Here is a 16,693-nt window from a genome sequence, read left to right as displayed (position 1 = left end):
CCAATTCATCCCAAAAGTGTCCGATGGGGTTGAGGTCAGGGCTCTGTGCAGGCCAATCAATTTCTTCCACACCGATCTCGACAAACCATTTCTGTATTCGCTTTGTGCAGAGGGGCATTGTCATACTGAAACTGCCAGATGGTGAAGAGTGATTTATCACTCCAGAGAATGCGTTTCCACTGCTCCAGAGTTCAATGGTGGCGAGCTTTACATCACTCCAGCCGACGCTTGCATATGGTGATCTTAGGCTTGTGTGCGTGCGGGTGCTCGGCCATGGAAACCCATTTCCTGAAGCTCTCGAAAAACAGTTATTGTGCTGACGTTGCTTCTAGACACAGTGTTGCAACCGAGGACAGATGATTTTTACACGCTATGCCCTTCAGTACTCGGCGGTCCCGTTCTGTGAGCTTGTGTTTCCTACTACTTCGCGGCTGAGCCGTTGTTGCTCCTAGACGTTTCGACTTAATAACAGCACTTACAATTGGTGGGGCAGCTCTAGCAGGAAAGGTGGAAAGGTGGCATCCTATGACACTGCCACATTGATAGTCACTGAGTTCTTCAGTAAGGCCATTTTACTGACAATGTTTGGCTATGGAGATTGCATGGCTATGTGGTCGATTTTATACACCTGTCAGCAATGGGTATGGCTGAAATAGCAGAATCCACAAATTTGAAGGGGTGTCCACATACTTTTGTGTATATATAGTATATGTTCCTGTAGCAGCCTCTGCTTGTCCCCTGCAGACTGCTCCATACAGTAATCTATGGATCTTATATTTTCATATAATGCCCCATTGTCCACATAGCTAGTTCCCTATAGTACCAATGACCTCATCTAGTCCGATAGACAGGTAATGGTGGGGCCATTCCATCAGAGACAAGCTGTAGGTACCTGTACACTATAGGGGGAGTGTAGATAGGCGGAGCCGCCAGGAAGGTCAGTTTACATCGCTACATTCTCTCCCCTGCAGGCACATCTTAACAGGATCTATCAGGTATGAAATCAGCGTGGCACAGAAATGGAACAAAATCAATTGATAGAACAAATCACGTATGGGGTATGAGATTCAACAAAAACCCTGATAGAATCAAATAAGTATTTTTATGGAATTTTCCTGTCTGCTCTTCAGTCAATATTCCTTGAAAATCCTCAAGATATGATCTCATCAGGGTTTATGAAATCGATTCAAAGTTGCATGTTTTTCAAATATAGCCTGACTATTGCCTGACTGTTGCGTTGCAAGAGAGTGGTTCTGAATGGTTCAACTTTGGGGGTTTCCTCTGCCTTGTCTATTGAGGTCAGAAGAAAGCATGGTTACCGTAATGACATTTAAAAGAGGACCTCCTCATTTCTGTGTTGCCATTCCTGGTCCGATCATCTCCGTCTCTTTCCATCCACCGTGGCAGCCTAATGCCCTACTGCTGCTCAGTCTATGTCCCTCTCTGTCCTCTCATGTAGACGATCTGTCTCACTGCATATCTGTCATCAATCATCAATCATTCTGTCAAGGTTGAAGCTAAAATCAAAATGCCTAAGTCTGTATCTGTATCTGGTCTGTGTTGTACTACTACAGCCGTCTCTCCACGGTGGTGGGTGAAGAAATGATTAGCAGCCTCCATTGAATTATCATTAGGAACAGGAACTTTAAGGAATAGAAACCCTTTCACAGCGGTGGTCTGGCACTGTGGGTCTCGTGGACAATGATCCTGAGGTAATGTCTTTACTAGCGAGAAGCCAGGATAGTGTGATTTGGAAAACGGCTGCTAATTGTTTTTGAACCTGGCTGTGCCTCATCTGCCATGCTAACAGCACTAATCATAGGACAGGTGAAAGGGTAAGCTAATGATCAACTCTCACATGAAATATGTGCCATAGTCTTCTATCTATCCAGCTACTATGGGGACTTGTTTTTATGGGCCTATTATTTGAATCAGTGCTGTTGTTTTGGCTCATTGGCTATCAGCATGACAATTGCAGTTTTGTTTTCCCTGTGTGGAATTGGTGTTGAGGGATATTTGTGAGAATCGTGTCTGTGTTACAAGTGTGTGTGCATGTGCATGCTGTGGTGTGCTATTCACTAGTGTGTCATGCTACATATATCATTACCACCTCTCTCAGTGCTTTAACGTTCCTTTACATTCTCCAGTCTGCTGACTGTTGTACTCATAGAAATGAACGTATTCATAGTTCCTGCTGTAAAGAGGTGCTGGATTACCATTATCTCTGTTGACAGGGCATTCCAGTGTATTATTCCCTCAGCTATCTTCCACTCGTCTTCTGAGTCTGACTGTTGTCTGAGGAAATGTAGGCTATAGGCTGAAAGGTTTTATAAAGGATAGGGTTTCTTTTTTATTCAACACAGCATATTCTCTCCCTATACGTTTACGATAGTGATGGCAGACAAATGAACCCTGTCACATATTTTAGAACTACAGAGATATTGAGATGTCAACAGAGAGGATCAGATTGACAAAATGATTGAATCCATAGAATAGCCTAAATGTGGGTAACACATGCCATGGCAACATTGTGTTCCAAGAGGACACTATGCTTTAGCTATTACATAAACAAGTTTAAACCAGCTTACTCTTCTATTCTAGTGCTCTCATACTCATATTTGTTTTTGAGGAAAGGTTTTTGTTTTCAAGGGTTGTCATTACATTGTTGTTTCAGCCCCCTTATTTGTTGTAACAATTCTTAATAACTAAAATGTAAATGAAATGTGTATGCGTGCTTAGGACATTATCTCGCAAAATGAAAGGCTGGGTTATTTGAATATATATGAAATATTCTACTTGATTTACAAGGTTTGCAAGCTGCAATTATCTGAGAACATTCAGGCTCTGGAAAGGAGGAGCAAATGTGCTTGAAAATGGGTTTCTTCAAAGCTCATCAGAGCTCAAACGTGGTACAGATGACCAGATATTGAATTGTTCAGTTGACAGCATATGCTGTAGATTACTGTGTATTGAATCTTACTGGAGCTGCCTAATTTATGATAATGTGCTCCATTGAAGCACAATGAGATCGGTCTAGTATTCAGATAGTTGAGCGTAGGAAAGAGAGTAGGAAAGTAGCTATTAACTCTTGGGAATGAACATTTGAAGGTGAAGTGTTCTGAATGATCAGAGAGCTCAATCATGTGGTGCTGCTGGCTGCTGTTGGCTGCAGCACTATAATGTGATTGGTTCAGGGAGGGGTGTTGAAACAGAACAATGCTTTCAATCCAAGGGCCTGCTTTACTAAGCACTGGTAGAGTAGGGACCTACTATAGAGAGGCTCTTGTTCTCTAGCTACTGTTCCAACACAATGCTCATCAACAGTGGGCTCCAAAATTACTGGCACTTCTGACTGGCAATGCACAAACAATACTTTAAAAAAATATAAACAATATAATTATAGAGATAAACTCAAAATACCAACATGTGAGAAATACTGTACTTTATTAATGTTTCAATGGAACCCACCAAAATAATAATTGATTTAATTAAAAATCAATTTCCTCCAAATCACAATTTCACAATTAATTGCACCCTTACAGATTATTATAAATAACATCTACCAAAATTAAACCAGGAATTAAATTCCACTTATTGAAGTGTATCTAAGTCTTAAGGAACTATATTGAGCCATTACATCACTTCTTGTTCCACTAAATGAGGTAACACGCGTGCAATATCCCTTTGTCATCCAACACCATGAAGAAAACAAAAGAACTGGCAGTTCAAAAGAGACAGATGGTCGTAGACCTTCATAAATCTGGTAATGGCTATAAGAAGATCCACAAACGATTGAATATACCACTGAGCACTGTCAGGGCAATTATTTTTTTTAAATCCAAAGATATGGAACAGCTGAAAACCTCACAGGTAGAGGACGCAAATGCATTAAGCCCCCCAGGATAGGGTGGAGGATGGTGAGAGAAGCAACAAAATCCCCAAGAATCACTGTGAAATAATTGCATGCCTTGGTGGCGTCTTGGGTTCACCCAGGTTTCAAAAAGCACCATCAGACGCCACCTCCACAACCACAGGCTCTTTGGAAGGGTTGCCAGAAGAAAGCCCTTTCTGACCCCAAGACACAGACGTCATTTAAAGTATGACTGGAAGAAGGTGCTCTGGTCAGATTAGACCAAAATTGAATGTTTTGGTCAGATACAGCATCGGCATGTTTGGCATCGAAACAGAGATGCATACAAGGAGAGGCACCTCATACCCACGGTAAAATAGTGGTGGGTCAGTGATGTTTTGGGGCTGTTTTAATTCCAGAGGTCCAGGGGCACTGGTTAAGATTGATGGCATAATGAATTCCAACAAGTATCAGGCAATTTTGGCTGACAATCTGGTTGCCTCTGCCAGAAGGCTGGGACTTGGCCGTAGGTGGACTTTCCAACATGACAATGACCCAAAATATACCTCAAGATCCACACAGAAATGGTTCTGTGACAACAAAATCAATGTTCTGCCTTGGCCATGTCAGTCGCCGGACCTCAATCCAATCAAAAACCTGTGGGTTGAGTTGAAGAGGGCAGTTGACATGCGCAAACCCAAGAATGTGAAGGATCTTGAAAGGATCTGCATAGAGGAATGGTCCAAAATCCCTCCAAATGTGTTCCTTAACCTTGTCAAGCATTACAGGAACAAATGCTGTTATCCTTGCCAGAGGTGGTTGCACTAAGTACTGAATGAGGAGTGCCAATAATTATGAAACCTTGATTTTGGTTAAATTTATTTTCTATTAAAAAATTGTGTTATTTTGGTTCGTTCCATTGAAACATTAATACAGTACAGTATTTCTCACATGTTGGTATTTTGAGTTTATCTCTATAATTATATTGTTTATAATTTTTTAAGTATTGTTTGTGCATTGCCAGTCAGGGGTGCCAGTAATTTTGGAACCCACTGTATGTGCCTGTCTGGTCAGTGGTGGTACAATGTGGTTCTCTGGACATTGAATGGCAGTTTGTTCTCATGGTATGACAGTTGGAATGCTGCTAGCCAGGATAAATGATGGAGAGCTTCCTAACTGATCCTAGTCAGCGGTCATCAAAAAACACTTCCCCAGTCCAGTCCTGTAACCATACCCTGCTGTTGGGCTGTTTATGACTATAGAGAAGATGCCTTTTGTGTGGTGCTGGGTGAGATAGTTATGTGAGTGTTTCTTCTGGAGAATCTCCTCTACAACAGTGCATCTCTTCCTCTCCCCTCCATACCTTCATACTCTAGAGGGAGAGAGAGGATCGCTGCTCACTGCTTACCCAGGGATGAGGAGTGCTGCCTGGAAATTAGATTTGTCTGATGGGATGTTATTTAGTGCTGGTTGCACTAAACTGATTAGATGCATGGTGTTTACAGTTCTCACCATCATTTGCTTTTGGTCCACGTCCCATTGTTTAAACAAAAATAAAACATGGGTCTGACAGTGATGTGTCAACTCAATTGCATACCTCACAGTGCTGTGTCAGACCAGCCAGGACCAGGGGTGTTGTTAGTTATGCGTCTTGTAATAATGAGCAGCAGCTCCTCCTCTGCACTGTGGGTTCTGGTCCCTGACTGCTTTTCTGACATCAGGTGTTACATGTGCCTGTCTTGCTATGTGTGTCTCTCCTGTCTCGCCACACCCAGGTGCACCATGAAGAATAGTGATATCATATGACCCGTCCAGGGAGGACACAACTCTTGTTGTTAATACATTCACTATCTACATTAGCTACATGCCATGGCTCAATATGCAGTACACCCCTCCCTACTTAGGATGACTATTCACTCAGGATCTTTTACTTGACATATTATTAGTTTGTTCTGTTAATGTGTTTGGTTCTGCCCTGCAGTGTGACTGAAGCTTTCCCAGTGTTAACTAGTCTCTTGAGAGATGTGTGTGTTGTGTTTCTCTGTGACAGGCAGTGAGTCTACAGTGGTATAGGTTAGCCCTTATTAAAGATAGAATCCAGATGAATTCACTCATTATTCACTCATCTGTGAGTGATTGGAAGGCGTCCAGCTCTAAACGAGAGAGGATGGTCTGGAAGGAATGTTAAGATTGACTGTATTAATAATGAATTGAGTTCTGGGCCTTTTTGCCTGCAGTACGTTTCAGCAGATGGGACACTTGGTTGTTTTCTGCATCTGATGGAAAGCTGTTTACCGTTTTGCTTGTTGTCTGGCTTCCATACTCCTTTCCATCCATCACTACGCCGTCGTCCATTATCAATCATCTCTCCTTCGTGCCTCTTGTTTCTCCTTAACATTAGGAAACCCATAAAGCATGCTTTTTATAATATGTATTATGCCAGAATTCAGAGGAAATAAATACTCTGTAAGTAAATGTATTTCAGGTGGACAATACTTTTTAAAATCACGTTTAATTATCTTTTGTTGGACTGAATTAAGTGTTAAATGTTGTGTTGATTATATAACTTCATATTAAATGTGGATTCATTATAATTCATAATCATGAAAACAATTCTTAATAATTTGATTTTGAAGATGATATATGGAGAAATGTTTCTATGATTTTTCTCTCTTTCAGCATCCCTCCATGCTAGCTAACTCCAATGTTACGTCTATTATTTGCACATGAACATGTACCCAGCAGGCTAAAGGAGTTGAAAGGACGTCATTAAAACCTGTTTAGCTCGCTGGCTAGGCTATTTATAGGTTCATGCTGAGTAGTTTAATACCACTGAGGAGCGTAAAGGTTGATGAGTCAAATTGTGTCAAAAACAATGGAATGGCGTGCTTGGGTTATAGTTTTAGCATTAGGCCATTTCACTGGACTACAGCAGCACGTTCTGTACAGGAGTGGGGAAGTGTTGTTCAGTTGCATGCTTGTGCACTGTTGTTTGTTCCATCTGTGAGGTACTGGATAAGGATTCCTGTCCAAGGATTGCTTTGCTTTTTGTTGTTGTTCTATTCTGTCTGTGTCCTCTACAGGCCTCTTGGACTCGGCCCGAGCAACACAAGGTATAGCTTCTATAGTATACCCAATACCCATCACTATCTACCATATACCATGCCCATGCATCCTCTTTCACTCTATTGAATTCTCTTCAACACTGTTTTCTATGGTTGCTGTAGTCATGGAAACTGATGGAGAACCTCTTATCAGTCCTTTTTGGTTTGTTAGAGTGGCTTTGCTCTGTGAACCATCATGCTGAAAAATGATCCTTGAAACCTGAATGTTCTTTTTCCTAGCTCATCCATTTTGTAGCCAGGTATCAGACAACTGGTGAAGGATGTTTGTTCCCGTTCTTTCCAGGGAATAAGGTCTAGGGTGCACAAATGATCGAGCTAAGCAAAAATTGCTTGATGTTTCCAATAGGCACCACCACCCTGCATTATTAATAAACTCTCTGTTGTTGAAAACCATAGTTCTGAAACTTTAATGAATCTATGTTCTCACGTTGCATATGAACAGAAGGAGATGCTCTTCCTCTGGACAGAATGAGATTGTATATCATGGTCTGGTCTGCCATGTGGTTGTCCAGTCGTTGGCCACGATGACGATTTGCATTTGACCCTCTTTGACCTTACAATACAGCCCAAAAACAGGGAACTGAATGTTCTATCTACACTACAACAAGATTGTATTAATGTGCCGGGTCTATATTTCTTCATCAAGAAACACAATAGGACCTGCCTGTACATAAGGGGTGGCATATGTGAGAGCAGCACAAGGCTGGCGGGACACTGTCACACTCTCTGGCCACCCTTTCAGCTCTGATGTAATTATCCCTGTCAGTGTTTGGAGAAGGTGGGGGGGTGGAGGGAGGAGAAAGATGGGGGTGGAATGAAAAAGGGACTGACTGCCGTGTCTGTGTTATGTAAGCGTTTCCTCAGGCATACTTAATGCCCCAGACATGCTGCTTCTGTTGAGTTTGAATACAGAACTAATGAGCGCTACTCCTCTCTTAGTTAGTTTCCCAAATCATACCATATCCCCTTTGTAGTGCACTACTTTTGACCAGGGTCTATAGAGCTCTGGTCAAAAATAGTTCACTATGCAGGGAATAGGGTGCTATTTGAGCCACAGCCTTAGTTTGTCCCCCAGACTGGTCCCTACTGTAGCTAATTGAACAGCATGAGATGGTTCACTTGCAATGTGTGGGTGTTGAACTTCAAAGCCATGCAAAATAAAATGCAGAGGTCCCCAGAAGTTCAGCTCTTCTACGACACCTAACATGAGTTAACAGTGGTTTGGACTGGCGTGAGAGTAGCAGACCCAGACTGTTCAGTGTCAACAACAACATCAAGAGTAGCAGACCCAGACTGTTCAGTGTCAACAACAACATCAAGAGTAGCAGACCCAGACTGTTCAGTGTCAACAACAACATCAAGAGTAGCAGACCCAGACTGTTCAGTGTCAACAACAACATCAAGAGTAGCAGACCCAGACTGTTCAGTGTCAACAACAACATCAAGAGTAGCAGACCCAGACTGTTCAGTGTCAACAACAACATCAAGAGTAGCAGACCCAGACTGTTCAGTGTCAACAACAACATCAAGAGTAGCAGACCCAGACTGTTCAGTGTCAACAACAACATCAAGAGTAGCAGACCCAGACTGTTCAGTGTCAACAACAACATCAAGAGTAGCAGACCCAGACTGTTCAGGGTCAACAACAACATCAAGAGTAGCAGACCCAGACTATTCAGTGTCAACAACATCAAGAGTAGCAGACCCAGACTGTTCAGTGTCAACAACAACATCAAGAGTAGCAGACCCAGAGTATTCAGTGTCAACAACAACAACAAGAGTAGCAGACCCAGACTGTGCAGTGTCAACAACAACAAGAGTAGCAGACCCAGACTGTTCAGTGTCAACAACAACAACAAGAGTAGCAGACCCAGACTGTTCAGTGTCAACAACAACAACAAGAGTAGCAGACCCAGACTGTGCAGTGTCAACAACAACAAGAGTAGCAGACTCAGACTGTTCAGTGTCAACAACAACAGCAAGAGTAGCAGACCCAGACTGTTCAGTGTCAACAACAACAACAAGAGTAGCCGACCCTGACTGTTCAGTGTCAACAACAAGAGGAGCAGACCCAGACTGTTCAGTGTCAACAACAACAAGAGTAGCAGACCCAGACTGTTCAGTGTCAACAACAACAAGAGTAGCAGACCCAGACTGTTCAGTGTCAACAACAACAACAACAAGAGTAGCAGACCCAGACTGTTCAGTGTCAACAACAACAACAAGAGTAGCTGACTCCGACTGTTCAGTGTCAACAACAACAACAAGAGTAGCAGACCCAGACTGTTCAGTGTCAACAACAACAAGAGTAGCAGACTCAGACTGTTCAGTGTCAACAACAACAACAAGAGTAGCAGACCCAGACTGTTCAGTGTCAACAACAACAACAACAAGAGTAGCAGACCCAGACTGTTCAGTGTCAACAACAACAACAACAAGAGTAGCAGACCCAGACTGTTCAGTGTCAACAACAACAACAACAAGAGTAGCAGACCCAGACTGTTCAGTGTCAAAAACAACAGCAAGAGTAGCAGACCCAGACTGTTCATTGTCAACAACAACAACAAGAGTAGCAGACCCAGACTGTTCAGTGTCAACAACAACAACAAGAGTAGCAGACCCAGGCTGTTCAGTGTCAACAACAACAACAAGAGTAGCAAACCCAGACTGTTCAGTGTCAACAACAAGAGTAGCAGACCCAGACTGTTCAGCGTCAAAAACAACAACACGAGTAGCTGACTCCGACTGTTCAGTGTCAACAACAACAAGAGTAGCAGACCCAGACTGTTCAGTGTCAACAACAACAAGAGTAGCAGACCCAGACTGTTCAGTGTCAACAACAACAACAAGAGTAGCAGACCCAGACTGTTCAGTGTCAACAACAACAACAAGAGTAGCAGACCCAGACTGTTCAGTGTCAACAACAACAGCAAGATTAGCAGACCCAGACTGTTCAGTGTCAACAACAACAAGAGTAGCAGACCCAGGCTGTTCAGTGTCAACAACAACAACAAGAGTAGCAAACCCAGACTGTTCAGTGTCAACAACAACAAGAGTAGCAGACCCAGACTGTTCAGTGTCAACAACAACAACAAGAGTAGCAGACCCAGACTGTTCAGTGTCAACAACAACAACAAGAGTAGCAGACCCAGACTGTTCAGTGTCAACAACAACAACAAGAGTAGCAGACCCAGGCTGTTCAGTGTCAACAACAACAACAAGAGTAGCAGACCCAGACTGTTCAGTGTCAACAACAACAGCAAGATTAGCAGACCCAGACTGTTCAGTGTCAACAACAACAAGAGTAGTCGACCCAGACTGTTAAGTGTCAACAACAAGAGTAGCCGACCCCGACACTAAAGGTTACATACATGACTGTTTATTTAGACCTTGTGTATCTGGCGTTAATGAATTAAAGTAGTGTATTTTGAGACGAACATCAATTAGCCATTAGCAGGGTTTCTGCTCTAGTTTTAATTGGCAAGGACTTGAATGTATCGGCACGCAATGTTTTTGCCCTCTTCCCCATTTCACATGATTTCGTTCTCCTTCTGAACCCTTATTGTTCTACTTCTGAGTCTTAACCCTTATTGAATTTAGTCAGCATGGTGTTGCTTTAGAGTTACAGAGACAGTGACAGTTTGCACTGCTCTGACTAGGTAGCTAGTTCATTCTGAGGAATAGAATCATTTTAGTGAGTTGACATTTCATGGATCAACCACGGGTTTTGTACAGTATGCCTGCCCTATAATATGTATACAGTAGATGTATGAACTATACATCAGACAGTATGTTGCTGTTGGGAAACACAAATAATTCAACACTTAGTATGTCAATATATTATTAATGTCTAGTTGAATTTGACACGATAAAGCGAACCACTCAGCAGGCTGTGTGTGTAAAAGTGCAAGCTAGGCATGTTATCCTGTCTACAGGAACCACTACTATACACCAGTAGCGTTTAACAGGCTGAGACCTAATAAGCCTGCTGTAACTGATTTCAGCCTCCTCACTCTACAGCCATTGTGTGAAAAGCTCATGATGGCTCCATCCATACAGCTTCTTGAACCTTTCTCTACAGTATCTCTGTCTCTCTCGTAAGGGCAGGCCATGTGTCGTGTCATCACCTTTTGATGTTACAGCCATAGGAAAAGCACTCAGTGCTACAATGGTTTGTCTCCAGGCTCAGAGTTCAATGTTACTATGATATAACTACAGAGTGTTATAATGTATGGGTTCTCAATAATGCATGGATCACAATGGGGTATGAGGTTAACATTGATGTACTGCAAACAGAGGTCCTTTGTTGCTGGCTACCCTGTGATTTCCTGCCCTATAGAGTCTGGATGGGAACGTCGTAGTGAGGAGTGATGCTCGTGTGTCCTCCCTCACGCTGAAGTACGCCAAGTTCACCGACGCTGGCCAGTACCTCTGCTCTGCACGCAACGCCATCGGAGTGGATTCTCAACCCGCCTACCTGGAAGTCCGCTGTAAGAGCTCTACATGTCACAGGGCTGCATCTGAAATGGCATCCTATTCCCTATAGTGCACTACTTTTGACCAGAGCCCTACACCCTATAGTGCACTACTTTTGACCAGAGCCCTACACCCTATAGTGCACTACTTTTGCCAGGGCCCATAGGGTCCCAAAAGTAGTATATTATATAGGGAATAAGGACGCAACCACTGTCTCTAGTGTTCAGTCTTCATCAGGCCTGGCATACTGCCTGCAGCTTCCAACATTTGAGCCAAAACCTACTCTTTTAAATATTTAAGACAAAAGACAGCAATCTCTTATTCACATTGCTGGTTCATTCCTCCATAGATGCCCCTAAGATCCAGGGCTCAGTGACAGTGTATACCTGGGAGGGGAATGCAGCTAACATCAGCTGTGAGGTCCTGGCCCACCCCGGTGACGTGTCCATGCTGTGGCTGAGGGACGGGTTTCAGCTTCCCAACGCTAACGTCACCAAAGCCAAGGTTTTCCAGAGCCCCACAGCCAGCTACCTGGAGGTAGAGACCCATTCAAATACACACACACACTTTCATACACATAGGCATACTGCGCACACACACACACACACGGATGCATGAGCACACACACATGCTTGAGCACACACACACACATGAATACACACACAGAATTAAGAACACTACATGTCATAAATACATGTCATAAAGATTTAATGTGTGACAGCTAGTATTTGCAGGGTTCTCCCCCAGTTCCATTGTGGGGAGACTGAGTGTGTTTTCATTATTCAGTAGAGGGAAGCACAGAGACAGAGGAATACAAACAGGCATCTCTAATGGACAAACAACAGTGGAACAAACTGACTCATGCATCTTAGTCACCTTGTGTTTGTAATGCTTTTCTGCCCACTTTCATGCATCGATTCTCTCCTCTGTTCCAGGTCACCCCAGAGTCTGAGAATGACTTTGGGAGCTACAACTGTACTGCTTCCAATGAGATGGGCACAGAATCCAAGGAGTTTCTCCTCATTCAGGCTGGTCAGTCACAATCACAATCTGTAGCTAATTATCCAAAATCGTCATGCTTCTATACTGTGAATCGAATATTTAATGCCGTCATCGAATGAAATGTACTGTAGTTCTCTAATGAGTACCATTATGTGTGATTCCTCTCCTCTCTAGATGTCCCGTCAGCCCCGTCCCTCGGGGGGGTGGAGCCGTTCTCCAGCTCAGCCAGGGTGGAGTTCCAGGAGCCTGACGCCACCGGGGGAGTACCCGTCCTCCGGTACCGGGCTGAATGGAAGACTGTGGGCAGGGGCACCTGGGTGCAGAAGGTCTATGAGGTCCAAGGAGGTAAGTACAGGGGCAGGACGGGGGTGCTACGAGGGTAAAGAGAGAGGGATGTGAGGGATAAAAAAAAGGAAATGTGCTTCTTTATGTTTCTTTTTCTCATTCATTGGCCTTTTTTAAATGAAACATCCGTCCTATATAATCATTTATGCTTGTTGGATTTACCTCTAATGAGGAAAAAAAGCAAATGTTGTTGTCTGTAATCATTGCATCCCTGTTACTTGTCAAATGGATATTTCTGTCTGAGTGCAGTTTGTTGTGGATTTGTCAGTAATTGTAATTCTCACTTGTATCCTCAGGAACTCTGAGTGAAGTTACCATCATAGGCCTGAAGCCTGAGACCAACTATGAGGTGAAGATGTTAGCCATCAACGGCAAGGGAGAGGGTGAAACTAGCCCCGCTCTGGTCTTCAAGACAGAGCCTGTCCGTAAGTCACACTTCATACCTCCCTTCTCACCTCCCCAACAACCACCTTGCCACTGCCCATTGCACTTCCTCATTAGAATGAATCAATACATTCAGCCCTGTTGATACAGTCTGTTTGTCAGCTCCACCATAGACATATTGGTCAGCACTGACTTAGAACCTTCAGATCAAACATATTTGCCCTATGCTGTGCTTGTAAATCTAGGAAGAAGCTTTTACTGCACAACTGGCTTGATTTCTCACTGCTAGGATGATGAGACAACCCTTGTTCTCTCTCTCTCTCTCTCTCTCTCTCTTTCTCTCCCTCTTGCTCTCTCCTTACCCTTGATCGCCCCCTGTTGGTTGTAAATGTCACTGGAAGTGGAAAGTCTGCCCACTCCTAACTCAGGAATATTATGCCATGCACTGCATATGTAGAGTTGAACTGATCGTTTGGTATCCGAGGACATTCTGATTGGTTGATGCTGCTATCATAAAGCCTTGATAGTTTATTTTCTTTCTTTTTTGTCACACTCTTGTTGTGTAGTTTTCTGTTTATTCATTTTCTCTCATCTGTTTTTCTGTTGAACCGCTCAGGTTATTCTTACACAAGTAAGTGCCTCATCATCATACACACTCACTCTGAGTATTAGTTTGAACTTTGGACAAACTTTCTAAGTGTTTGCAAAACAGTCTGTCTCCAGTTCTAAAACGGTCCAGTCTATTTATACAGTCAGTGGATTTCATGTGGCTTTCATTTGCCTCTGCATTTTCCATTGAGATTTGGCAGTCATGAAATATTGTTTCATGTTTCCTTTGCTTTCTGTTCTCTCAATTTCACCTAAATAGTTGAATACCTTTAATCTGCAGGAATATTATATTGCAGATAACAGATTTGTACGGACATACTAACAATTTGTGTATATATATATATATATGACTTCTTAGATGGCATTTTTCATTTTTTCACTGAGGACTCAGGTTTGTTATGCGGTTATTAGGGATTACGCCAAAGATCATAGTTATTATGAGTAGTTAGCATGTGACTTAGACTCTGTTATACCAAGACAAATAGCCTAGAACACCCCCTATTACCTGCTGCTCTTCTTACTGAACAGTACCTACAGTAAGAAGCAATGGTCATTTACTGATACAACTTAACTCTCCCCAAATATTCTTGTGTTGTCGTCTCATGTGTAGGTTGTACATGTACAACTGATACTACAATGTCCGTCAATATTAGCAATACTAAGTAGTATTAGGAATACGTCTGTGTTTTTGTCCCCTTTTTCAATGCTGCTGTTTTCTGTCAGTATTTCCAATATGTATGTCTTTGTTGGAAATACCGCAGCGTTTCCTCTGTTGTCAATTATTTTGTCTTGCAGGAGAAGGATGGTTTGGGATGTACCCTTTTCCATTTATTACCATATTTTGAAAGTTATTTTATTTGAAATTACTGTAAATCTAGGGCATTAGCCACAGTAGCTGAATTCATCATTTCTCTCAGAGGAAAACCTGTCATTTGTCCCTGCTTGTGTTTTCAGTGTTGTCAAAAGTTCACTGTTGTTTTGTGTTAGTCTTCAGTCTCTGTTTTGTTTAATTTTGTCTTCAAGTCTTATAACTGTGTTTTTCCTGTCCATGTTTATGTTGTCTATTTTTATATCTTTCATGTTTCCACTTTCCTTTCAACCAATCACATGCGTGCGTTTCATGTGACTGTCATCATGTGGCTTGCATGGCGCTGATGATGTCATCACTCTGCAGAAGGTAACTTTTCGTTTCCAACTTTCATCAGAAGAATCTTAGTTTTACTGGAGAGTCATTCATAACATAAATACTAAATGTCCCAATTCAATAATATCCCATTTATTTCCATTTATTTTCCATCTTGTTAACCCATCATGTGTAGCCATTCACCTGTCGAGACTGATTGTAGCTCCCTGTAACTGTCAGTTATCTAGCAAGGAAGTGTTCCTACTGTAACTCCTCTCAGTACTGTGAATAATGTTCCTTGACTGACCTGCAGAGTTGTTAGCTCAGTGATATATTTCACTGGATTCTCTATCCACAATACTCATTTGTGTTAACTACTGTATATATCTGCAGAAATCCCATGTATTTCATTTTGTGCCACTCCAAAAAAATCCTTCCTGCTTTGAACAAAGCAGGCCTTTTTTCAACTCGAACAAATACATTTAAAATATGAGCCTGTCTTAAATGATTTTATCCTAAGCAAGTTTGTGATCTCAGAAGTGCATGTCATCCTCTCCTATGAGCGTGGACTTTTCATCCAACTTGTCTAGCAGTAATTATTGACTTGCAAGGCATTTGTGAAGTAAAATTGGCTTCTACACATTTTTTTGAATATCATTAGGCCACTGACTTAGATCTAAATCAAGTTCCCTGAAACGAGCTCTGATAGTCTTACATTTTGTCTCAATTAACTTCCTTGTTATGCGCCCCCCTATTCCCACTTTTCCTGTTTAGTGTGCTGGATGTTTGTTTCAGTCTCACAGATTGTAATGGGAGTTATTCATCCGAATAACGTATTTATTCATTAATTCAACAAACAAATACACCTTCTGATATAACTTTTAATTTATCTCAACAATTTCACCGATTTATCACATTGTAATAACTTTTTTTGCACTAACCCTCATTTGTCCCTCTCAAGTAGTTTACAGTGTACAAACATCTCCCCTACTGGCTGTGTCCTGACCAATCATGTGTAATTGCTGTATAAATACTACTTTCACTTTAGCACTCCACAGTAGTCTCACAGCTTGTTCATGAGCACTTTTAGTTGGAGAGGCAGACAAGTGCCTCTAGTAAAACAGTATGGAGGAAGGGTGCCATCTGGAGAAGACTAGGACAGAATATTAACAGCTTTCTTCACGTCTTTCAAACAGGTTTAGGAGAAACCAGTTAAGGGTTTAACAGCAGCTGCTGACCAGCTGTAATACATTCTACGTCTTCAGAATGACCACTTCAGCTCACCAACTAACCTTGATATCACTCATGTGTTTGTTTAGGGGAACCTGAACCGCCTAAGCTGGAGGGAACACTTCAAACCAAAGGCAACTCCCTCAAAGTCAACTGGATCAAGCAGGACGATGGAGGCTCACCCATCACACACTACCTAGTCCGCTATAAACCAGTGAGTACTCACACTACCTAGTCCGCTAAACCAGTGAGTACTGCTACTACCTAGTCTGCTATAAACCAGTGAGTACTGCTACTACCTAGTCTTCTATGAACCGGTGAGTCCTGCTACTACCTAGTGTGCTATAAACCGGTGAGTCCTGCTACTACCTAGTCTGCTATAAACCAGTAAGTACTCACACTACCTAGTCTGCTATAAACCAGTAAGTACTCACACTACCTAGTCTGCTATAAACCAGTAAGTACTCACACTACCTAGTCTGCTATAAACCAGTAAGTACTCACACTACCTAGTCTGCTATAAACCGGTGAGTACTGCTACTACATAGT

General features: G+C 42.4%; 1 protein-coding gene across 11 annotated transcripts in view; it reads left to right on the top strand.

Moving 5' to 3' along the window:
- The window catches only part of LOC112265549 (neural cell adhesion molecule 1), a 109,171-nt gene that overhangs the window by 83,385 nt on the left and 9,093 nt on the right, over positions 1-16,693 (top strand). For 2 of the 11 annotated variants that reach the window (XM_024442937.2, XM_024442944.2), the window contains exons 9-18: positions 972-995; positions 6,934-6,963; positions 11,315-11,465; positions 11,801-11,988; positions 12,387-12,483; positions 12,628-12,798; positions 13,095-13,223; positions 13,799-13,813; positions 14,966-14,968; positions 16,234-16,358. In XM_024442937.2, the coding sequence (XP_024298705.1) occupies positions 972-995; positions 6,934-6,963; positions 11,315-11,465; positions 11,801-11,988; positions 12,387-12,483; positions 12,628-12,798; positions 13,095-13,223; positions 13,799-13,813; positions 14,966-14,968; positions 16,234-16,358 (933 nt within the window). The remainder of the gene's footprint in view (positions 1-971; positions 996-6,933; positions 6,964-11,314; positions 11,466-11,800; positions 11,989-12,386; positions 12,484-12,627; positions 12,799-13,094; positions 13,224-13,798; positions 13,814-14,965; positions 14,969-16,233; positions 16,359-16,693) is intronic. The other 9 variants (XM_024442939.2, XM_042296223.1, XM_024442942.2 and 6 more) reach the window with 6 other exon arrangements.

This window comes from Oncorhynchus tshawytscha, linkage group LG13, assembly GCF_018296145.1.
Source record: "Oncorhynchus tshawytscha isolate Ot180627B linkage group LG13, Otsh_v2.0, whole genome shotgun sequence".
In the NCBI taxonomy this organism is placed as follows: Eukaryota; Metazoa; Chordata; class Actinopteri; order Salmoniformes; family Salmonidae; genus Oncorhynchus; species Oncorhynchus tshawytscha.
This window is presented reverse-complemented; position numbering and strand designations above follow the sequence as displayed.